We start from the raw sequence: 26,745 nt of genomic DNA on the forward strand, positions 1-26,745 counted from the left end.
TTAAATTTCTAAGCAAGTTTTGGAAAAACTTACGAATTTTGAAAAAATTCCTATCATTCATCAAGATTAACATTTTTCTTTCTTTTTTTCCTCTTTGGTTAATGGTAATTAACTTCCAAAATTTTTACTGTAATATATTCTCAAAATTATCAATCAATACAATTCACCTTATTAACAGAAAAAAGGAGAAAAATTCTATTGTCTTGACATGGGCAGAAAAAGCATTTGATAAAATTCAACAACTACTAAAAATAAAAACACTCAGTAAATTAAGAATGAAAGAAAACTTCCTTAATCTGATCACAAGTCCTAAGAAAAACCTAGAGTAAACATCATAATTAATGTTAAATTACTAAAAGCTTTCTCCCCTAAGATTAGAGAATTAGACAAAAATGCCCACTACCACCACTTCTAATCAAACATTATCTTAGAGGTCCTATTAGTTGGTATGATATGGAGAAAAAGAAAAAAAAAAAAAAAAGGAGAAATATAAGACATAAGGATTGGAAAAGAAGAAATAATTGCCCTTAATCATGGATGACATGATTGTACATGTGGAAAATCCAAGAGTATGTACACAAAGCTATTAGAATTAATGTATGTATTTAGCAAAGTCTCTGAATACATAGTTAATATAAGCCATCAACTGTATTTCCATATACCAGCAACAAATAAAAAATGAAATTATATATGGACCATTTACAACAGCACCAAAATACACTGACTACCTACGAATAAATCTAATAAAAGACGTGTAAGACCTTTATAATGAAAATTATAAAATACTGAGAGAAATTAAAGAAGACCTGAATAAAAGGAGGGTTATATCATGTTTACAGACTAGAAGAGGCAATATTATAGAGGTTAATTCTCTTCAAACTCACCCACAGATTCAGCGCAATCCCAACTAAAATTCTAGCAGGGTTTTGTTTTGTTCCATTTTACGGAAATTGGGAAGCTGATTCTAAAATGAATATGAAAATTCAAAAGGCCAAGAAGAATCAAAGGAATCTTTAACAACAAAAAGGCTAAAGGACCTACACTACCAGATGTCAAGATTATGAAGCTCTAGAATGAAGACAGTAGGGTACTGGCAAAAAGAGGAATAAACAGATCAAACAAGAGAATACCGAGTCCAGAACATGTCCACACATATATGGTCACCTGATTTCTGACAAAGGTGACACTGCAGTGCAGTGGAGAAAGAATGGTCTTTTCAATAAATGGTGCTGGACCAAATGGATATCCTTAAAAACAAATTAATCTTGACCACCACCTCACACTACACAGAACAAACAACTCCTGATGGAATGTAGATCTAAATGGGAAAAAATAAAATATCAAAGCTTTTAGAAGAAAATACAGGAAAACATGTTATTGAAACTAAAGCTTCCACCTAATCCAATTTAAGGAATTCGGTTTTTTTCCATGTCAAAATAACTACTTAACATACAGACACACATACACATATACATTATAACAATTCCATATATAATTTCTTCTTTACTTTTAATCAAATCATACCAAGAAGACATATGACAAATTGAAATGCACAGTTTGAATTAGTCCATTGCCATAGTAGTTCTGAACACATGAATAAAACTGAAAGCTATTACTTTAAGTTGAGGGAAATCAAGAACATTTTTACTCCCCTATTTCAAAAGATTCTTTTTAAATGGGATCCATCAATATAGATACCTCATATAAGAGAAGTTTCATGTGACAATCATTTCAAGTTTATTTAGTACATTCAAAATAAAAAAAATCCAATATTTTCAAATGTGTACACCACAAATTAAAATAACCATACGTAAAGTGAATATACAAAATAATGATTTGTGCTTTTTTCCCCCACCAACACGTGTGCGCCATTCTGTTTCTAACCATTTTTCTCATAAATGAACTAATAAGTACACACAGTCAACACTTACGTAAAAATATAAGCAATGTTAATTTAACAAAGGGGAGAAAGGCCATTTTAGCCATTTTAGAGATTTCCTTAAAAAAAAAAAACAGTCAAGTAAAAACAGAAAACTCCAGTTCATAAATAATCAAAAATTAATGTTTGTGAGTAACTTAACGATTTCTAAAAACATACTTCCCTGACACCTCATTTACGTGGAGCTCAAAGAGCTCAGCAGAAACCCAGGAAGTTAAGGGTTTTTTTAATTGTTTTTTTTAAGGCCTCTGTGTAGTCAGATGAAACACCACAAAACCCAAAGTCTTTATTTAGGAGAGAGTTCTTTAGGCCTTATTCTAGAAATAGTTTACCTTTATACCCAATCTTAAGAAGTTTTGTTATTTGCTGTTGAGGTCCACAGCAAGATTAACAAAAACAAAAGAGTAAGAGGTAAAGGGACCTCACACTGACAGCAATGCCATCTGATGACCAGGGGGGAATTTAATTCTTGAGTCAAAAAGTTCTACAAATCTCAGTGAATAAAGGCATCACTGTACTACAGAACAGAATATCTATCAGAGAATGTTCCTGATTGTAATCCCTAAATCATAAAGAAAAATTTAAACAAAGAATATGAGGTATAAGTGAATAAGGGAGAGAAGTTGTTTGAGAAAGATTTCTATCTAAAATGGTTAAAAGCTTTTACAATTACAGAAACTAGAATCTCAGTTATTCAGGAAAAAATTAACTTCTAATGATTCTGGGTAGCTAAATTAAAGGATTTTATCATTAATAAAATGGGAATACAATTTATTATTAATCAGTGGAGGTTTCCGCTGGATGTACTTAATGGAAGACCAGAATATATAGTCTGGGCAGAAATGAGTGAATAGGGCATGGCATTGTGATTCTTTTCCAAGTCTTGCTGTTCTAGTCTTAATTTGATTCCATGAGGCACCCTAGAATTCTTCCAAAACCTTAAGTCAGCACTGTTAGTTTCAGATGCTTACAAATAAAAGAATCTTAACAAATACAAGGAGACAGGGTTCAGAAATTGAAGCCAGAGTAGAGGTGAGAACATAGGTGAGGACCTATGTTCCTCCTAATTATAATGGCAGCGTCAGGACCACAGAGACTATCAATGGATTTAACCTCACATCAAATGACAATAGCTGCCCTGAGTGCCGTATTGAAAAGGATTCTAAGGCTGTGTTTGGGATGAATGCTGCCTTCAACTTGTCTATCTACCCTGGGTGTGGGTTGGGTTCAGTGGCAGCACCATGGGCCACGTACTTGCCACTCTGTCACAGTTCTGTTTTAGAGAACATGGAAAAGGTTCCAACAAAACTGGTCAACTTTCAGCAATTAAAACAGAACTGGTTATCAGGAAGCTCTAGTCCTCAACTATTGAGATTTTCTTTCTTCTCCATCCCTTCTACACATATACGTGAAAATTAAAAAGATAATCTGGCATACATGAGAAGACGAAAGGTTAATTAAGGAGGGCTTAAACTATGAGGAACATTTAAACTATGAGGAACAGGCTGAAAGAGTTGGGAGACTTCTAGTTTCTTTATTAAGAATTTACTAGCACAAAAGAAATCTAACATACTATAGTACCAAGTCATAGGTACTAGAACACAAAGAGCAAAACAGCTAATGAAGAAACTACAAAAAGGACAAAAATTAGGTGATCACCTGGCTGCTGAATTTCTACTTCCTTTATATTAAGAGTCTGTTGGAATAAAATTGAGTTCTGTAAAAATGCCACACTGAAATGGGGTTTTTATCTGTTTTTCAGAATAGTAATGAGTTTTTCTCACCTCAGGCTACAAACTAAAAGTAACGTGCAAGACTTCTTAAGGACAGCTGAGGCAAAGGCAAATACCCGTAAACACTTACTAGACAAAAGTCTACGGCTAAGTGCATTTCAAGAGCTCAGCAGTCACCTCGCCCCGTTACCTACCTGCGCTCTCTGCAGAGATGCTGCTGTAAGGTGGAGGAGCGTCACCGGCAGCCTGCTCTGGCTCTCCAGGCTCTTCCTCATTCTGCAACTAAATAAACATTTCACATTTTAATGCAAGTATAAAGCCAGTTAGACAGAGAAGAATCTGAAAACTGGAATAGCCTTTCTGGAAAGCTATTTGGCAATATGTTTCAAAAGCCTTAAAATGTGCAAATCCTTCACAAAGTATTCTATTCCCATATTCTAAGGAGATAATCAAACAGGCAAAAAAGGTAGATATAAATGCCAATTCAGCAAAAATTACAAACAATCTAAATTCCAATCATGGGGATGTATTAAATAAATTACAATTCATCTCACAAAGAACTACTAAGCAGCCATAAAAAATGAAAATGAAGAAAATTTGATAGACATTCATGCTGTACTGTTACATGAAAAAAGCAAAATTTACCAAACAGTACACATCATATAATTTGGTTCTGAAAGACAGATATATAATGGAAAGAAAATCTAGAATGATAGATGTCTACAGTTTACAGTTTATCTCCAGATGATGTGATCACAGGGGAATTTTTCCTTTTTGATGTTTATATGTATGTTCTAATTTTTTGTAATGAACATTTATCACTTGTATAATTTTTAAGTTAGAAAAATAATCTAGTAATAATCTGTTAAGACAAAAACAAAACACAGCAAAGCAAGGTTTACCATCATATTCAGTTTGCACATAGAAATTAAATCTTAAGTAGAGACATTTACAAAAACATAAAATTCTACCTAATTCTTCATATAACCTATCAATACATCTTCCTCTTCCCTATCTCAGCAACTTTCTTGCTGGTAAAATCTACAGCTCCAGTTACTTTAAACAACTCACACTGAAAGTGTGTCTTCCTGCCACTGCCAGTCTGGACAGTCTACCCAACCCATCTTCAGAGAACAAAGACATACGACTTAATTTTTCCAGTGTGACAATAGACTACAGCTCATTTAAAAGATGAACTGGTTGTGAATGGGAGTCAATCTGTAGAGTAATAACAGAATATTCATCGGTGTAACTGACTTGGTGGTCTGGGTCTCGGCTGTATATCATCATGATATACAGAGCCAACTGAGCCACTTGTAAAAATACATACCCCTCTAAACCAACTACTACAAAGAACTCTATCTTGAATCGAAACAGAAAAACAGAGAGCCTGACCTGTGGTAACATGAAGTAGAGCTCTCTAATTCATTAAATTTTAACCAACCATCTCAGTCTCCAATCCCTATGTTATTCAAAATCAGAAGCCAACCAAACTTTTCTGATTAATGCTGCAAAGCATTCAATTTCAAATGAATTCTTGTGCCAAATTTTCATCAACACTACCATCTGGGCACATTTTTTTGAACTCTAGTAATCTAATGTTAAACTTAAGGCACTCCCAAAATAATTGTATTGTAACTAAGATGATTTAGGAAGGCATATAGTCAAAATAGCGATAGTAAAGCCAAGTGTTACCGGAACACCAAATCAGTAAATTATTTAAATAGAGTTTAAACCGGGGCCATGGTTCACTTGGAATACTTTTAACATTATCTGAAGATCTAGACAGGGTATTCCGACCCTACTCCCACCTAACCACTCTTGTGCTCCAGGAACGTCTCAAAAAGAAGCAAAAAAGTCAGCAGCAAAAACACAGGCAAATAAGGACTTTTCAAGAATGTTGCCTTAATATACTGCAGCTAATAATGTTACCTAGCTTGATATTTTTTGACCGATTTTATATTTCCTGAGCTTAGTCAAATAATTATGTTATCTCTGCATAATTTAGGTTTTAGAAAGGAAGCATGACAATTCTAAGAAATACAGAAGTCCAAAGAATAAAGAGGTCTCATATGCCTGTATCTACAAGATAGGTTGCTGTCTCCTAGCAACCTGGAAATGTGAAATTTGATCATCCCACACCAGGGTAACAGATAACAAAGACATTCCAACCATCTCAGAAACCCACATATCTCTTCAGTGAAGAAAAAAGAAACATTTCCAGGTGAAGTTTTTTGCTCCATTAAAATTCACCACTTTAGAATCGTGTACTAATATTATTTCCAACTGAAAATGAAAACAAAACAACAAAAAACACCCACTGTGACTATGGAGGCTCCACATACTGGGATGATCCCAAGACCTCACTATACAGGCTTCCCAACTCGGGCTTGTTTTTTATAATGCTGGTGGATTAGTTTAGGCTCCATCAGGAAAGGTCCTTAAAATAAATACTACCATGTGAGAGGAAAAGAGGCAATCACCTTCAAAAAGTATTTAGTGACCACCATCTGTGTGAATAACAGCTTGCTAAACAAGAGAATCCCTAAGTATATACACCTTTTTACACTCGGGGGGCATCTATGGCCATTAATTTGGCTCTGCCAGCCAAACAGATCAGGCATTCACTAACAAGGGGGGGACATGTGCACTGGAACTACAGTGGGGTTTATCTATAAGGCTATGAACTTGGTTACTTGGTTCCAAAATTTTTTTTTTTAATATAATTTTATTTATTTATTTATTTTCCCCCAAAGCCCCAGTAGATAGTTGTATGTCATAGCTGCACATCCTTCTAGTTGCTGTATGTGGGACGCGGCCTCAGCGTGGCCAGAGAAGCGGTGCGTCGGTGCGCGCCTGGATCCGAACGCAGGCCGCCAGCAGCGGAGAGCGCGCACTTAACCGCTAAGCCACGGGGCCGGCCCCTCAAAATGTGTTTTTAAGGTTCCCCTATTCCGTCCCTGGAAACCTTTCCTGTGCAGCCCTCCCTGCCACATCCCTGGGGCTCAGGGATCTTCCGGCTCTCCTCTGAGGCTCTCTCAGAGAATAAACATTGTCACTTTGGGGCTGGCACTGGAAAGATGCCCAAACTCTTCTATCAACTGGGTCATTGGGAGCCTGAGTCCAACCTACCTGTCACAGAACCCTGGTGGTAGGGGACACTGTGAGAGGCAGCTTTGAAAAGTGGTGGGACCTTCTGCTCACTCCCTGCACAGTGCTATTGGGAAGGTGGGGGGATCCTTTGATTGTGTAACTGCGACAGATAATAAATACTTGTTGGAGACGGGATTCTTTTCTGTTTTTAAGCATATAATTTTTTTAACTAAGCCTCGAGAAATCAGCAACCCTTCCAAAATTCTGATCAATTTTACTTATCCCCAAATAAGATTTAAATGGCATTTTTTCTAAATAGATTTATGCAATTACTTATGCATGCCATATAAAGTACTGAGTTTAGTACAAAACTACCTAAAATTACCTATGTCTCCATCACTGAGACAGGAATAATTCAATCATCTGAAAATTCAGATGACCCTTCTCTTTACCTCACCCCAGGCTGTGCCTTCACTCCCACTTTCCTGATTATCCATGCTCCTCTGAGCACACTGTCATGACTCTCCAGGAGAACCCTTAAACTCTTCCATGTTCTCTAGATATATCACAAGCTGCTGTGGTACTTCTTGGCCTTGATCATCCTGAATTTACTTTTTAATATTTACCTACAAATAGGTGCCAATAATGTTTTGTCCTCTAGATTGCGTCTGTGAAATACAGCACATCTAAAATAAAGGATGTTTTTCCTTCTTACCACACCCTCTGTATCCTATCTGCAGTGTCGCTATTAGAAATAATATCTGACATTTTAGCTACACAACAGTTTAAAGAATCTCCCATAAAGAAATCAAACATGGTTCTAGTTCTAACAGAAGCAAACCTGAATTTAACAAGTTGAAAGACACTTATACTCTATGGGTTTAAATCCTTATTTGAGTTCCCACCCCAGCAAGAAGGCTTCATCACTACTCTCCCCTAAGTAGTTCTAAAGATGATCTTCAATTTAGAAATGAGCTGTTTTTAAGCAATAGCAGAGCCAGGGCTAGGAACAGGCCCAAGTAAGGGACAACATTTACAACTGTACCAGTGGCGATGCCTAAAGGCAAATAAAGGTCATTCTTGGATTCCCTCTATTTACTAAGAAGGGAGAACAAAAAAAAAAACCCTACTAGACAACAAAGGGAAAAACAAACAAAAACCCCCCATAAATCCTTATACGTGAGGTTTCAAAATACACCTCATAATTCACACAAACACAACAAGCATGTGGAAAATAATGCTGAACTAGCCAATAAACCCACAAAGTTACAAGTATTTGCACCACTCATTTCTTTCTTGGTTGACTTCTCTTTAAATAGCAAGTAAATTCTTATAAGTTTTAAATCCCTTTTTTAAGTTATTAACAATAAGTCTCAGAAAATCCTGGATCAATGCCTAAACTCTAGCTTTAAATGTCATTTACTAATTTTAGAGTTAATTTCTAAAACTTTTACCTTAAAATGCAATTTTTAAACGTCTCATTACCAACTCACTACTTCTGCATACTCTTTAAATCCTACCAAATGAGACAGCATAATTACCAGAAAGTAAACAAGCGTATTTCTTTAGGTAAACAACTGAGGATGCTATTTTACTTTGTGGTTCAGAAACAGCCAAAGTTAGTGAGGACTGTAAACTTTCTGTTGTATATAGATTGTAGATTTTTAATTGTATATTGTATATTGACTGTAAACTGTTATCTAACATCACCAAATTCTTTACATTCAAGAACAGTTCTCTATTTAATTGCTATTAATTAGGGGATGACTTTTAAAATAAGGTAAATAATTCTGATGAAGTGAAACTTAACAATAAAAAGACAATCTGATTTAAAAATGGGCAAAGAATTTTAACAGACATTTCTCCAAAGAAGATATACAAATGACCAGTATACAGAAGATGCTCAACATCATTAGTCATCAGAGAAATTCAAATCAAAACCATGAGATACCACTTCACATCCACTAATATGGCCATAAAAAAATAAAAAAGGAAAATAAGTGTTGTTCAGTATGTGGAGAAATTGGAACCCTCATACACTGCCAGTGGGAATGTAAAATGGTGCAGCCACTGTGGAAAACAGCTTGGCAGTTCTTCAAAAAAAAAAAAAAGTTAAACATAGAATTATAAAAAGATCCAGCAATTTCACTTCTAGGTATATACCCAAGAGAACTGAAAACATATTTTCACAGAAAAACTTGTACATGAATGTTCATAGCAGCATTATTTGTAACAGCCAAAACGTTCATCAACTGATGAATGGATAAACAAAATATGGTATACCCATCCTATCCAAAAAAGGATACAGTACCGATACATGCCATAACATGGATGAACCTTGAAAAAAACATCATGCTAAGCAAAAGATGCCAGTCACAAAAGACCACATATTGCATGATTCCATTTATATAAAATGTCCAGAAAAGGCAAATCCAATAAAGACAGCAGTGGCTGCCAGGTGCTGAGGAAGGGAACAAGGAGGAGGGACTGACTGCTAATGGGTCCAGGTTTCTTATTGGGCTGATAAAAATGTTCTGGAATTAGATAGTGGTAATGGTTGCAAAACCTTGTGAATATAGTAAAAATCACTGAATTGTACACTTGAAAAGGATGAATTTTATGCTATGTGAATTACATCTCAAAAAAAGTAAGAGTATTTTCTAATTTTGAAAACTCAAACCTATATAATTTTATTTAAAAGTTAATTTTATTTAAAACAAAATTAACTACTCCAAATCATTATTCTCTTGCTAAATCAACATCTACATACCCCTTAATGGGAGGGAATGGGTCCTGATCCCATCAATATCCCCAGAGCTTAACATCGAACACATATTTGTGAATGAATGAAAATAACAAAGAAAACTAACACACTGAATTGCAAACTAATCATAGGGGGGGGAAATCCTTAATATTCTCCTTTCCTGAAGAGAAATCTAATTAGAATCAAGAAATCAAAAGATAGTTTGGCTAACAACCTATTTTAAGAGGTGAGGATGAACATCATTATTTTTTTCTACTTCAAGAGTTTACCTAAAGATAACTTTAAAAACAAACCACCAGATTTAGACTATCCCCAACAATCTCTCTCATGTCAGAAGGAAAAGATAAATGCAAAGCCTTCTAATATCAAGACAAACACACAATTAAAAATCAACATTCACCAAAGCAAGGGAAAAGCAAAGTAATCAGAATAATACATTAAAAAGTCAATGCAATAACAGATGAAAAGAATAATGTGTATTTATGTGTGTATATATGTAGGTATATAATAAGATATAGATATATTTAGGATATATTACATATATATGTCTCCTAAAATCCTAACTTGTAAAACAATATAACGTAATATTAAAATTATAAAAGAAGTCAACCCTTTAAAATCAGTCTAACGCAAAGTTATTGTTAAACTACATGCCTATCTAGCAATATACTTAAATTAGTTAGATTTATATAACATTTCTGAAAAACAGCTGAACTGCAGAAAGAGTACTTAATATGTAAATGCTATTAATGTAGATATATAACTTACAGGAGTAGAATCAAATATAAATATGTTGTGATTCAAGCTTTCCATTCTCTCCATTGTCTTTTCTTCTGTGGTAGCCCATAACAGCCTTCATCATGGACAGTTAGAAATCTGAATATTTCATTCAATGAAATTGTACCAGGTATACTACTACATGCCAGGATCATACCAATTTTTGACTATTTTTCCCTTAATGTTCCTGAAAGAATACTTCCATTTTTTCAATAATTTACTACAAAGACTGGTTATTTCAAGCCATATGAGCCTACTACTTAGGCTGATAATTTGGGATGTTAAAAGTTAATTTGATGAGATTTGTTACATGATGCTTTATGTACAATTATTAAGATCAACATTTGTAAACAAGGACAAAATAACTTTTTCATTACATCTATTGACAGAAGCCCTATTCCCATACACCATTATACTAAAATACCAAAGGCAGTAGTTTCTTAGGTACAGTAACTGGTTTCTTCTGGGCTCTACTTGTTTTTTATATGTCAATATTCTCTACTCTGTGGTCAGCTCAGTGTTGGGGTCATAACAGGGGTTGGCGTATTTTTATCAGCAATTTCCTGCAGAAGCAGTACATATCCATTTTACTGTTCTTCAAAAGTGGACTATCAATTTCTTTCTTTATGGTTAGCATTTTTTGTGTCCAAGGACATGAAGATGTTCACTCATGTTTGCGTCTCAAATTAAGAACTTTTACTCATTCAAAAGACACCAATAAGAGAAGACAACAACCTGGAGTGGGAGAAGGTATACCTTTCATATAAAGGACTCAAATCCAGAATATATAAAGAACTTCTAAAAATTACTAAGAAAAAGGAAACCACCCAAATGAAAAATGGGCAAAAGACGTGAATAGACACTTCACAAAAGAAGATATCCAAATGGCCAATAAACTTATAAAAAGGTGCTCTATTTCATTAGCCATCACAGAAATGCAAATTAAACCACAGATGATGGTTAAAATAAAAAAGCAGAAAATATCGAATGTTGTTGAGGGTATATAACAATCAGAACTCTCAAACTGGGAGTGTAAATCTGTACAACCACTTTAGAAAACGGTTTGGCAATATCTACTAAAGATGAACTTATACATACTCTATGACCCAGCAATGCCACTCTAGTTATATATCCAACAGAAACACATGTTCACCAAAAGACATACCAGGATGTTCAAAGCAACACTATCCATAAAAATGGAAACTACTCAAATGTCCATCAACAGCAGCATAGGTAACTAAATTGCCAAATCTTCATACAACGGAATACTACACAGCCACGTGAATGAATCAACCATAACAACGCACAACAGCATGGGTGGATCTCACAAACATAATGTTGAGCAAAAGAAGCCAGACACAAGGAGCCAGCCCCGGCAGCCTGGCGGTTAAGTTTGGTGCGCTCCACTTCGGCGGCCCAGGTTCACTTCCCAGGTGCAGACCTACACTACTTGTCAGTGGCCATGCTGTGGTGGTGACCCACACACAAAATAGAGGAAGACTGGCAACAGATGTTAGCTCAGGGAGAATCTTACTCAGGGAAAAAAAAGAAGCCAGACACAACAGCATTTACTGTATGATTATATTTATATAAAAATCAAAACCAGGCAAACCTAATACGCCAGTGAGCAGTTATCCCGAGGAGAGGAGCAACTGGAAGGGCACCTGAAGGGAGCTTTTGGAGTTCTGGTAGTGCTGTTTCTCGATCTGGGTACAAGTTAAATGTGTGTGTTCAGCTTGTGAAAATTCACTGAGCTGTGCATTTATGATTTATGCATGTTTCTGTGTGTAAATCATACTTCACTAACAATTCAGGAAGGGGAGGAAAGGAGACTGGCTGAGGATTCATGATGTCGACTGTGAGCCCTCTGTAGGCTGGGACCTTTGCATGGTGTATCGCGGTACTCACCCCCACACTGAACAGTGAGTGGCACCTCGTGGCTACCTTACCAGCGCACGTTGACTAAAGCAGGCGTGGAGGCGCAGCTTTAACAGAAACCCACCTGAAGAAACAGCAGCTCATCTTAATGCCATCATAACTTACCAATTCACATTTATCTAAAGTATTCATATTACTTTACAAATCACCAAATAAATGTATAGGCTAGGCATGTTGCCACATGCAGATGACTGCCATATCTGTGGAAGGGACAGGGATGATGGCTCCACGAGTGGTCAGCAGCAGGTGGCATCCCCATCCCTACTTAGCACAAGGAACACATAAAACATGGAGAGAACTGAGGAGAACCAGGGCTTTACAGAGCAACTGGGCTAAAAGTAAGGAGGTGGGAGAAACAAAAAACTTCAAAAAAGACTGCTAGCACCTGGGTTGTAAACTCACAGGTGTTTGGTTTCTTTTCATGCTTCATAAGGTACATATTCCTTCCGTATGTATCACACGTATTCCTTTCATATGGATCCAATATTTCATAATAAAAATGAAAAGAGCATTATGGTTCTATAGTTACCAATTTTAAAAAGAAATGGAAACAAAAGTATAAGAAACACCAAGAAAAACAGACATCTCAACCTTTATCTCTCTAGAAATAAGAAACACTTAACATTTAGTATCCAACCTGTAACACTTAGCATAGTGTAATGGGTACAAATCCGTGTTCAATAAAAACACCAATTTTTTTGTGGTACATATGAAAGAAAACTGGTATTTTCATCACACTGTAATTCCTAGAATGTTTTTTTCTTCTAAAAAAACCAACTGGCAGGGGCCGGCCTGGTGGTGTAGTGGTTAAGTTTGCGCTCTCTGCTCCAGCGACCCGGGGTTCGCAGGTTCAGAGCCCGAGGGTGGATCTATGCACCACTTATCAAGCCATGCTGTGGCAGGCATCCCACATATAAAGTAGAGGAAAATGGGCACAGACGTTAGCCCAGGGCCAATCTTGCTCAGCAAAAAGAGGAAGATTGGCAATAGATATTAGCTCAGGGCTAATCTTCCTCACATAAATAAATAAATACAAACAACCAATTGGCATATCCAAAAAATAGAATATTCTACATTAAAAAGACAGTAAAGCCAAATGTACAGACACTGAAAGTGACAGAGACACGTCTAGAAGCCAGGGACGTGTGCAGACTGCAGCCTGCTTGCTCTGCTAGCCCCATGAGCTAACCAGAGTTCTCTCTCAAGCTGAGAAGTTCCAAAAGTTATGTTTGCTTATTATACGATGATGATGCCTGGAGTAGTGCCTAGGGCAGAGATTATGGACGGGAAAAGGTATTCTATTCAAGCGAGTCTGCCTTAACTTAGGCCTGGTCATGAGGTCCCATTCTACTGTAAGAACAATGAGAGCCAAGAGAGAGATGCCTTAAGCATTCCATATGTTTCCTTCCACCCCATCATCACAGAATGTTCCGTAATGCAAGTGTTTAACTGCTAGATTAATTTAACACTACTCAATGAACATGTCAGGCCATGACTGGTGTGGGGTCTGAGGACATAACAGTGAATGTGATTGGTATTTTCTTTTTTTTAAGGGATTTCAATACGGAAGCAACACGACAGATTTGGGGTTTTGTGTGTGTGATTGGTGTTTTTGACCTCACTAACTACTGTTTAGCAAAGAAAAGACAATCAAACGAAGTAATTACAATTACGATGTTCCAGTTAAAGATTAAACACACACATTTGCCTCTTATCCCTTCCAAAAATGTTAGTAAAGTTTTATCAATTTTAAGGCAAAAACTACAAAGACAAGTAACAGGAGAGGAAGCTGCAATAAAATCCTGAAAGCTAGAAGCTGGACGACAAGTGGTAACTAACACAGCAGGCTTAAGAAAACTGAATTCTAAATCAGAAAGCAGAAAAGCAACCTGTCTTACACTATACCCCTAAAAAGGCTCAAGAATTGGTGGCATCAATACCGGTGGATGTAGGGGTGAAATGGGATTTAAAAGCAGAAAGAAAGGTTGGAGGTGCAGTTACACACACACAGCTCGCAGGATCTCCATTACAAGACTAGAGGTTTATTCTCTGAGGAGAGTGAAGCAGAGATCTGGGCTGAAGACACCAGAGTTTAGGAGAAAAGGCAGCATATCAGAAAAGAGTGATTAAGTGAGAGATTTAGGTACTACATGTTGAGATCTCCCAATCTTCCCCCAATCAGCTCCCAGAATACTGGCAGCCAGGCCTGGGAAAACTGACCAGCCCAAGAGAAAAGACCTAGACACTGTCAATCAAAGGAACAGCCTAGTCAGGTCATGCTATGGTGAGGCATTGGCCAGAAGCTCCACCAAGCACCCTGAGCTTCCAGACTCCTTTCCTGATCATGTACTTTTAACCAAGCAGGCAGAGATCACTATGCACCTAACGAACATTTCTAACATAAAAGGTCATGAAAGACCAAAGCAAAGAGAATAAATGCAACGTGGAGTAAACAACTAAGCAGGAAGATGAAAACTTAAACAAGAAAGAAAAACTTTCAATAATCTCAGAGAAATAAGAGGAAAAAAAAATAGGCCAGCCCCAGTGGCCTAGTGGTTAAGTCTGGCACACTCTGCTTTGGTGGCCCCAGTTTGGTTCCCAGGTGCGAACATACACCACTCATCTGTCAGTGGCCATGCTGTGGCTGCAGCTCACATACGAAGAGGAAGATTGGCAACAGATGTTAGCTCAGGGCAAATCTACCTCAGCAAAGAAAGAAAAACCAATAGAACCATAAAACAAAGACAGCATACTATAAAAAAGGGGGGGGCAATTAAAGAGTTTTTGAAAATTAAAAATGATAAATTAAAATTTTATCAGAGTAGAACATAAAATTGAGAAAATCTCATAAAAAGTAGAGAAAAAGACATAGATGAAAAATATAAGAGGTTAAAAAAATTTTAAAGAATCAGTATAAGAGGTCCAAGATACAAAGAGAGAAGAAAAAAAAAATCAAAGCAGCGAAAAATCAAACAAATACTTTTTTAAACTTCCCAGAACTGACGGACATGAGCTTTAGACCGAAAGGGCCCACTGAGTGCCTGGCACAAAGGATGAAAGCAGATCCACACCAAGGTACAACACAGTGAAATTTAAGAACACTGAGGACAAAAAGCTCCTAAAAGCTTCCAGAGAGAGAGACAGACAGAGAAAGTAGGCCACATCTAAGGAGTCAGACATCGCAACCGGCTTTAGGTTTCCTAATAGCCAGAATGGAACCCAGAAGGCAATGGAGCAAATGTCTTCAAAATTCTCAATGAAAATGTTTCCAACCCAGAAGTCTAAGTAAGCGTGAAGCTTAAATTTAAAAAAAAGATTCTTAAATGTGCAAAGTCTCAAAAAAAAAAAAAAAAAGTTAACCTCCCATGCATTCTTCCTCAGAAATACACTGCAGGGTGTGTTCTATGAAAATGAGGCAGTAAACCGACAGAAAGATGTGAATCACAGAAAGGGGCTTCAATTAAAAAGATTTGGAAAGGAGGGCCAGCCCAGTAGCATAGTAGTTAAGTTTGCAAGCTCTGCTTTGGCGGCCCAGGGTTTGCAGGTTCAAACCCTGGGCCTGGACCTACACACCACTCATTAAGCCATGTGCTGCAGTGTCCCACATACATAATAGAGGAAGATGGGCACAGATGTTGGCTCAGGGCTAATCTTCCTCAGCAAAAAGAGAGGACTGGCAACAGACATTAGCTCAGAGCCAATCTTCCTCACCAAAAAAAAAAAAAAAAAAAGAAAGAAAAAAGATTGGGAAAAGAAATCCCCAGGATGACAACTGAACAGCAGACCTAGACAGCAACCTTCTAGAACGGGTCAAAAGGCCAGGAAAGATCCCACTCCCCCCAACCCCCACCATTCCTGCAATGAAATCAGTAAAATATCTGATGTGCTTGAACATATAAAAAAACTATTAAGATTATTAGGTAAGAGTCTGAGGATGAATTTGTGCTACTAGCAATTTATGATATATACCTAGAAAATTAAGCAAACAAAAACAATTATTAACTTTAGGGAAAATAAAGTACCAGTGAGGCAAGGAAAAGTAACCTCAGTATACTACATATCTCAGCTGTGAACAGTGTTTATTATTTTCAGTTACTCTAAATCTGAATGTTGCTCTAACCACATTTGGATAGAAGTCTATTAGAAAAATGGAGAGACAGCAAGTGGGAGTATGTGCAGTCGTGGGAGGGTGGTGAAGGAGAGCTCTATTCCTTATATCCCACAGTGGTAAGTCAATTTTTAAAATGCTGAAAACTGAAAACTCAAGAAGCAGCACACTATAAATGTTATTTAGTTACAAGAAGAACACCAAAATAGCCAAAAAAAAAAAAAAACACAGCTAAAAGAGCTAAGGAGCAGGCAAGCAAGCAGGAGACTGCTGGTTTTGGTAATACGTCTATAAGATCTATTTGACTCTAACCTACATGTGTGTATAACTTCGACAGAAAAATTAATTAAAAAGTAAAAAGAAAGATAAAAATGTGATTACAAAATGTGTCACGAAAGGGGAATCTCCTTGTGCTCAGCGGAAACTAACCTCATTGGGGGCGGGGGGGGGGAGGTGGACAGACTACCTAAACTAAGACGGGGGCTGGGAGGGAGGGAGCATTCTAGGTAGAGGAAACAGAGTGAGGCAAGGCCTCCAGGCCAGAGAGGGTGACGCACTCTAGGAATTGAAACAAGTTCCCCATGGAAACAACAAATCACAAGAGTCCACCCCTGCCCCCAAGTCCTTGCCTCCCCCAACTACATCTCACCCATCCTTCAAGGCCAGGCTCAAGTTTCATCTTCTGAGAAGCTTCCTAGAAGTCTCTGGAACCAGGTGATCTCTCCCATCTCAAAATGATGCCTTTTATCAACTGTCTCATTCTCTGAATTATCTACGACTTCATTCTCTGAATTAATATAATTAATATTGTATCAATACTATTAACACATTCTCACAGGTTGAAGTCACTCAACAGGTATTTAGTGAATACTCACTATATGCATAAAATTGTGCCGGGTACTAAAAGCAAGACAAGGAAGAAAAAAACGAAGGGAGGAAAGGGGAAAAGAAAACAAAGCAGCAGCAGTCCACAGACACTTAGTAAACTCTTAATGGGAAGGCCTGCGGCACATCCCTTTGCATTTCAAAATATTTAAACACGAAAGCCGAACTTCATAAATGCCTCTTATTAATTAAATTACAAATGGCTCATAAATGAAAAGCCTGTGGTGAATGGTAGCTTGACATTTTTAAAACGAAGATACAAATTTTGAAGGAAAAAACTGTGTACTCTATACATATTCTAAGACAAGCATAAAAGTAACATTTTTATAATAATGAAAACAGCACAGAGGGATTTTTTTAAATACTGTTTTTTCTTCTTGATTACAAAATTCATAAGTTTACAAGGAGAAAACTTGGCAAAAATATACAGAAGAAAATAAAAACTGCTATAATCCCATCTTTCAGATATCCTTCCAGCCTTTTGGGTGAATGCAAATAATTTTATAACCTTTTTCACTCACTACATGGTGGAAATTTCCTTCATCATTAAATATTCTTTTGTAATATCACTGTAGTATTTGAAAGTCAGTCTATATTTTTAAAAGGAAAAGAAAGTTCATTTCTCAGAAATAACTACAGCATTAACCAGGGACAGCTAAATAATAATTAAAACAACCTGCTAAGAGAAATACCAAATCAGCGTAGTATATCCTGGTAATTGTTGAGATCCTTTTAAACACAATTACAGATTCTCATCACTTAAATATTTTCACTGAAATGTGAAGTCTTAAACTTAAAGCAGCATTTTGATTACATTAAACATATATAGAAAATAAAAGATATTTTAACCTTCCCAACAATAGTAGATGCTAATATTATAAGCCAATGATTACCTTTCATGCTCAACATAATTTGTTTTTTCTCCCCCTCTACTCAGCTCGTCATTTTGGCCAGAGCTAAATGGTGCAAGACGGCTGTAAAGCTCACAAGATTACATAATTGTGACCATCTCAATTAACTCAGTCACCAAAAATGACTCTGGACCAATGTGTTTATGAGAATTACTGCTGCCTACCCTCAAATGCATGACTGAGTAGAACTGATTTTAAGCACATTTTAAAATACCATATCAGAAAACACAATTCAGCTATACAAGGACAAAAGTGTTGAAAACAATCTCACATCAACCATCAGTCATGTATAAGACCCTCAAGGCTGCAGATAACCCTCAAATCAGGCTTCTTATGCTGTGTCTATAGTGATATGAACAGATTTCTCTAACCTTCTGAAAATGCAATTACTAAAAGCAGTGAATACGAATACCAGAAATTAGGGCCAGCCCGGGTGGCCTAGTGGTTAAGTTTGGCATGCTCCACTTTGGTGGCCTGGGTTCAGTTCCTGGGCACAGACCTACATCACTCATCTGTCAGCAGCTCACATACAAAAAGAGGAAGATTGGCAACAGATGGGTCAGGGCGAATCTTCCTCAGCAAAACAAATACTAGAAATCAAAGACCCAGCTTCTTAAAAAAAAAAAACTAAAAAACTTTTTAATTTAATATTGTCTTGCTCTTAAGAGATTACTGACTTTACTGTGAACTTAAAATTGTTCTAAAAAATAAAGTTTCTTTGAAAAATCAAAAAATTATTGATTAATTGTCTTGATTTCTAAAAGCATCATTAATTTTTTGCCCTGATATACAATGTTTGAAGCTGATCAGAATGGAAAGACTTACAAAGTGTTTTCTACTGCAAAATTACAAAACAGTATTCTGTACTCATCAGTGACTCATTCTCTCAAAATATACTACTAAGGAGATATTTTCTATATTTTTAAACCATGCATTTTTTAAATATTTTAGCATAAACTCACCATCTATTTTCACTGACATCACTTCTAAAAATAATTATTCATCAAAAGAAATTTGCTAAATCATCAGTAGAATGCTGTCTCTTTGATTAAAGCCACTAGCTTCTACACACAAAAACAATCAATTATAAAGCTGGAAGGAGTCAAAATGATCTAGCCCAACACCTTCATTTTACAAAAGAAGAAAATAAGGCTAGAAGGAGGTTAAAGTTCTCGCCCACGTCACACAACTACTTACCTCATGACAGAAGCTGGACTATTACTGATTAGATGTTTTAATAAAGTCCTTTTACGTTCTTCTGAACCAGTCTCTACTTAGGGCCTAAGGTGAACCTTCCAGATACTGACGTCTACATCACAAGCTTCAAAAATTGCTTATTAACACAAAGTTATCTGAAAAGTTTGGATGCTATAACGTAAATCTCCTAAAATGAAAGCTTCAAAGTACTAAGAACACTATATTCCTGATTCCCTAGGCTACAAAATTTCATATAAATTTAACAGGGACAAAATAAATTAAGCACTGAATTCTAGAGATAAGGATTAAGTAGTTAAAGAAACTTGGGTTTTACCTGCAGTACTCTCAATTTTTATAGGATTGTTTTCATTGCTAATCAAACCTTAATGTTTAAGGTGAATCTGGGCAATAGATATATGGGTATTATTTTACACTATTCCTGCAACTTTCTGTAAAGTTGAAATTATTTCCAAAGAAAAGTTTTAAAGGAATTTTAAAAAAAAGCAAAACATGATCATTAACAGAAAATTGGAAAATAAAAAGAGAAATCACTCCTACTATTCTTCTTAAAAGTATGTTTAAAAGCAAAAAAAAAGACACTATGCATTCGTCAAAACCTATAGAACTTTATAGCACAGAGTGAACTTTAATGTATGCAAAATTTTTAAAAAAACATTTAGGTGGTTGGCAGTGGTTCCCAGGATGGTATGCAGAATGTAAGGAAACAATCTAACTGTATTATCAACATATGGAACAACCCCCCTGAAGAAGGGGGTACGGGAGAAGGTGCTGACCTAAGTACCTAAAAAACTTTGGAAATGAGTTGAGACTGTAAGACTAAAGGCAAAAGAAACTGTATTATGCCCTGCCCTATGGTTGATAAAACTGTTCCCACAGGGGTGAGGGTTAACCATTCTGACACCTATATTAGATATTTATATTCTACACGTGTATATTCTACACATACATATTAGAATTCAAGAACTAAGTAAGTGGATGGTGGCTGGTGGGAGCCAGGTTTCTCACTGCTGGAGTGTGAGTTTACAGATAAGTGAGGAGAGGAGGTTCAAGTGACCCATGTAGTAATAGATTAGACTTGGTGAGTTTAATATACATACAGATGGTTACACACAGAAATGTTTTCAGCTATGCATACACATATATATTTCTTTACTCTGTCAGCTTAGAAGGCCTAGAAGCAATGACACCCTAGCAGCAATGAGCACAGATCTTGGTTTCTAATAACATTCTCCAATAAAAAGAATCAGGGCTCCTGGGAGAAATGGCTGATTTTAGGACAGCACAGGAAATATACATAATGAGCCTGGAGCCAAAAAGTAAGGAAGTGCTTTAAAAAAACCACAATGATGGAACTATGTCAAAGCGACACCGGTGCCAACTTAAATGGTTCCCAATGGCCAAAGTGTATAAAGAATGTATCTGTGTACTACTGTATAACAAGAAATGTTTAATTTTAAATGCCACATTTAAGCATTGAATGATAAATAAAATGAAACTGTCATTAAACAGAAACCACTCCTCCTAAACCCTCGTATTTCTATTCATAAATGATCCAACATCCAGAAAGACCTCCAAATCACATTTAACCCTCTGATTAACTACTGATATTACTGCAATACACGAATTTTTTTTTTTAATAATTTTATTTATTTTTTTTCCCCAAAGCCCCAGTAGATAGTTGTATGTCACAGCTGCACATTCTTCTAGTTGCTGTACGTGGGACTTGGCCTCAGCATGGCTGGAGAAGCGGTGCGTCGGTGCGAGCCCGGGGTCCCAACCCGGGCCGCCAGCAGCGGAGCGCTCGCACTTAACCGCTAAGCCACAGGGCCAGCCCGAAATACACCAATTTAAAAGAAAAACTGTCAAAGATTATTCTAAATTGTTGGCGTGGGGGAAGATAAGAAATATATTATACGTGTGAAAGGAGCCACTTTAATAAGAACATATTTCACTAGAAATGTTCTTAAATTTGATCAATATTTAGAGCTAGTATTTAGAACTTTTAACGTAAACTGTGTTATTCAGAAAAAATGAGTCAGCCTAATTGTAACAGCAGAATGTGCTAAGTGACGTCTGATAACACTGGCTTCATTACTGCACTTAGTGGTGGCAACAACACACACTGCACCTCCATCTAGACAACCACCAGAAGCAATTACAACTGGAATACGTAGAGCTCAATAAATTCAATACATGATATTTACCAGTTGCCTAGCATACTGACAAAAATGACATGAGAATAAAGATAAGACCATCAAGCTGATTTTCAGCATTAATCTCTAATTACAGTGTTAAAAGTGCTTGATCTAAATGAGATCATCCACTACTCCAAGAATATGGTTCCACTAAACAGTTGGACTTGTTCAAAGACAACATAAGAATAAATTATTAAGAAACCACAGTAATTATTTTAAAGCCGTAAGAACAAATAAATCAGATGTCACTTGAATCTCTTCAAGCCTTCCTTTTTTTAATTAATACAAATACAAAATTACTCTCACGGTAGGATTTATTTTATAATATACTCTAATGTAAAGTAATGTAACATAATTGGTGTCTAGGATAAAGCAGTTTGAAGTTATGTACAGGCAAACAAGTGGGTGGCATCAGGTTAGATGCCAGGGTTTTCTAGAGCACCTCACCTGGGCCTTGGTCTCTACCCAATACCAGGGAGCTCTGCCCTATTTCCAGGGCAAAGATAGAATGCTTACACCAATCAAATCTCCCCGAACAGGTGGTCACCAGTAGAACTAGGCAAGCAAATAAGAATGGATCAACTGATACAAAAACAACACAAAGTACACACAGCTTACCAAGAGCGAGTCAAAAACAAAGGCCAGTTGCAGATCTGCAGTTCCCGACACTCACAAACCCTGTTCCCACATCCATAACAGATGACAAAAGTGCTCTCGGGATATATTTCTCATGTGATAACAACTGCTCAAAATATCACACCATTATCTTTTAGAGCTACACACACAAGTATTTATGGATGAAATGATATTTCTAAGATATACTTCAAAATAATAATGGGGAGTATAAATGAAAAAAGATTAGTCATTTGTTGATAACTGAAGCTTAGTGATGGGTACATAAGGTTTATTAACACTATATTTTTGTATATGTTTAAAATTTTCATAGTAAAAAGTTGAAAATGTAAATAAATATTATTAAGAAATTACTCTAGGGCCGGCCCCGTGGCTTAGCGGTTAAGTGCGCGCGCTCCGCTGCTGGCGGCCCGAGGTTCGGATCCCGGGTGCGCACTGACACACTGCTTCTCCGGCCATGCTGAGGCCGCGTCCCGCATGCAGCAACTAGAAAGATGTGCAGCTGTGACATACAACTATCTACTGAGGCTTTGGGGGAAAAAAATAAATAAAATTAAAAAAAAAAAAATTACTCTACTCCTACAATTCAACAACAAAAAGCAAACAACCCAATTCAAAAATGGGCCAAGGACCCCGTGGCTTAGCGGTTAAGTGTGTGTGCTCCGATGCTGGCGGCCCGGGTTCGGATCCCCGTCGCGCACCGAGGCACTGCTTCTCCGGCCATGCTGAGGCCGCGTCCCACATACAGCAACTAGAAGGATGTGCAGCTATGACATACAACTATCTACTGGGGCTTTGGCGGGGGGGGAATAAATAAATAAATAAAATCTTTAAAAAAAAAAAAAAAATGGGCCAAGGACTTGAATACACGTTTCTCCAACGAAGATATACAAATGGCCAATAAGCACATAAAAAGATGCTCAATATCACTAATCATTAGGGAGATGCAAACCAAAACCACAATGAGATACCACTTCACACCCATCAGGATGGTTTTATTAAAAAACAAACAAAAAAAACAGAAAATAACAAGTGTTGATGAAGATGTGAAAACACTGGAACCCTTATGCACGCACTGCTGGTGGGAATGTAAAATGGTTCACTGCTATGGAAACAGTATGGCAGTTCCTCAAAAAATTAAAAATAGCATTACCATATGAACCAGCAACTCCATTTCTGGGTATATATCCAAAAGAATTGAAAGCTGGGACTCAAAAGATACTTGAACACCCATGTTCACAGCAGTATTATTCACAATAGCCAAAAGGCGGAAGCGCCCCTTGTGTCCATCTACAGACGAATGGATAAACAAAATACGGCATACACATACAACGGAATACTGCTGTATTAAAACAGAAGGAAATTCTGACACGTGATACAACATGGATGAACCTTGAGGACATCATGCTACATAATGCTAAGTGAAATAAGCCAGTCACAAAAAGACAAATACTGTACAACTCTACTTATATGAGGTACCTCATATAATTTAGAGTAGTTTAAATTCACAGACTGAAAGTAGAATGGTGGCTGTCAGAGGCTGGGGGAGGGGGAAATACGGAGTTACTGTTTAATGTGCACAGAGCTTCAGTTAGGGAAGATGAAAAAGTTCTGGAATGGATGGCAGTCATGGCTGCCCAACAATGTGAATGTACTTAATGCCAGTGAACTAACTGTACACTTAAAAATGGTTAAAATGGTAAGTTTTATATATTTTTTTACCACAATTTTTAAACAGTTTTTTAAAAAAATAATTCTACCCATTTTCTCAAAATTTTTTATGAAAGTTTTCTTTGATCATTGGCCACAGAGACCACAAATACAGTATACTAACCTTAAAATCTTGACATAATATTCTAAGGGGCATTCCATGATATAATTATAATGACTTTTGAAACTAAAAAAATAAAATCACATGGGCACTATTTGCCCCTTCCTCAAGGATTGTGACTTCATCTAACACCTAAACATGGATATGGTTTAGTCTGCCAGGGATGAAATTCTTTCCCTGATGTATCAAAACCTTCCTCCACAATCCTGAGAAAGCTAAAAGAATCCTGAGATATCAAAAAGGTATCATCCCCAAAGCTGCTCTACAATGTCATCAGACTACAATACAAACTTATTAGTGATGCTCACAAGCAGGCAACTTCTTTAGCAGGCAGTGTCATCATTGCCCACTTACACTGAATTCAAATCCAAATATCTTAGAACATTTCAGGAAATATTTGGCAAAATTCATGATATAAGCAAAGATCTATTCCAGTGAGGCAAAGAGGGCTTGGAATGGATGAACCGGAATAAATGTTCTCAGAGAGCGATACATTAACAAGTTTCTCAGCACTGGGCCTACCTAGACCTTTCTGAAGCAGTGCTTCCGAATGTTTGGACACACAATCTCAGTTTCAAAACGCAAAAGGGGAAAAAAATAAAACCACAGGGAACTTACGAGCCCAGCCTTTCTGTGTAGTCTGATAGGATGCTCAATTCAAGTTGTGCACATATTGCACTACCAATAAAAAGACCATAAAGCCAAAAATGTGTTTGCATTTATGAATGAATCATATAGTTTTCCGCTACATTTACTTTGCTGAAGGACCAGCCCAATTTGATTAACCAGATCAAACAGAAGTCAGAATGGCCTTCTGTGACAACCAAGGAGTATCATGCTCCTATCAAGTTTCCTGGACAATTCACCAACATTCTATAATTCAAAAGCCTTTTAAACATGTATATTCTCTGACCAAGCATTTCCACATCTAAAGGTTTATACTAAGGAAATAACTGACGATGTATGTAAGAGAAACTTCAGTGAATGAAAAAAATTATAAGTATCACTAGTGACCAACAATGGGCAACTGATTAAATTATGGTTCAGTCATACAGTTACATGCTTTATAGACATTAAAATATGAGCCCATCTTATTAAATAGCTGTATTGTGCACCTTTGTAGAAACATCTGTGTGCATGAATACCTTGTGCAAATTTGTGAATGCACATGTGTCTGAGAACATGATACACACGGGCACATGTGGGTCTGTAAACACATACATGTGCTCATATCGCACAAAGTGTGTGCAAGTATAATCACAGGCCCATGAAATTGTACATGTGTACAAAGATGTGCCTATATACGTATGTATGGGTGCATAAAATAACAAATATGCACAAGTAGATATCCGCTAAAGCATATGTCTATATTTGGACTGTGAGCCTGTGTTTTAAGTAGGTGAGTGTGTATTTATCCTTGTAATCACTACTTAGAAGCTGCGACCTTGAGCAAGTTACTGAGCCTCTTGGAGAGTTGACTTTGTCGTCTACACAGTAATACCAAACCCTGCCTCATAGGAGTTTTGTGAGGATTAAGTGAAATAATGGATGTAAAGCACTTAGCACCCTCATTGGTGCATAGTAAATGCTCAATCAATATTAGCTTTCCTTATCTGTACACGTTATATTGATCTACACTTGTGTATATTTACATAGCTGTAAGTCCACAAGGATAGACATTAAAATATTAACTTTGGTTATCTATAGGTGATAGGTTTTTGTTGCAGGGTTTTTTAGGGAGTTTTCTGGCCTTCATATTTTGCAGTTTTCTAGAAAGATTATTTTTTTCTTTTTTTTGAAGATTATTTCTTCAAAATAATGATGATTTAAAAAAAAAATAAAGATGACCTGTCCCTGACATACCTCAATCCTGCATATTTAAAGCTATTAAATACTACACCAAAGAATACATAATTTTGATACTCCACCAAATTTTCTGTAGTCTAGCAGTATGTCAGCATTACCTAATAGCTCAAGAAGATGGCAGTACAAAGAAAAGCCACAGCTTTTTGTTTGTTTGCCTTATCCAAGGCAGGATGAAAAGAATGAATTAGATCACACTACGGGATCCATGTGATTTGCAAACACCTTGGTGACAGTTCAGTGACACCTGTCATTCGTATTTCACTAAAGCAAGGAGGAACCCAGAGCCCTGCCCAAGGTCATACAAAAAAGCATGTGCCAGACCCCAGGCTGTGAGCGATCTAAGCACCAGACTGCACTACCACAATCTGGGCGTGTTTATGAAACCAAAAAGCTAAATTCTTAACACAGTCATTTCAGGAGTCCGGCTGGAGGAGGGAGGAAATTACAACACAGCTGATGACAGCAAAACAAACCAGTAACTGGACGCACCAGGGTTAATCTAGATATTTTAATCGTATTGGTTTTCTTTATTTCTAAAATATAAAACTGTAGATCATCTATGATAGCACATTTAATTTCATAGAAGCACGATTGACATTTGTATGCAAATTATACTGAAACCATTTGAAACATGGCAAAACGTAAGCAGTTACCTGCGGTTCCAATGCTGACTGAGTCCAATGTTGATCAGTTACTACCTGGCTCAATTCCCACAATTACGATATGTGTTATATTAAATACCTCTAAAAACCCTACACAATGTCCCTCCGAATTTCCGAGGGAAACCCGGCTCCAGACAGTGGCGAGGGAAACAAGCAGCTCTTTTCCCTAGGGCCTCAATTTTCAAATCATAT

General features: G+C 36.8%; 1 protein-coding gene across 2 annotated transcripts in view; it reads right to left on the reverse strand.

The window, feature by feature from the left end:
• Positions 1–26,745, reverse strand: part of NDFIP1 (Nedd4 family interacting protein 1) — a 62,438-nt gene that overhangs the window by 17,685 nt on the left and 18,008 nt on the right. For both annotated transcript variants that reach the window (XM_087429629.1, XM_004420048.3), the window contains exon 2: positions 3,867–3,954. In XM_087429629.1, coding sequence (XP_087285755.1) covers positions 3,867–3,954 — 88 coding nt within the window. The remainder of the gene's footprint in view (positions 1–3,866; positions 3,955–26,745) is intronic.

The sequence above is a fragment of the Ceratotherium simum genome, chromosome 4, assembly GCF_057802395.1.
Source record: "Ceratotherium simum simum isolate JZ-2026a chromosome 4, ASM5780239v1, whole genome shotgun sequence".
Taxonomy (NCBI): Eukaryota; Metazoa; Chordata; class Mammalia; order Perissodactyla; family Rhinocerotidae; genus Ceratotherium; species Ceratotherium simum.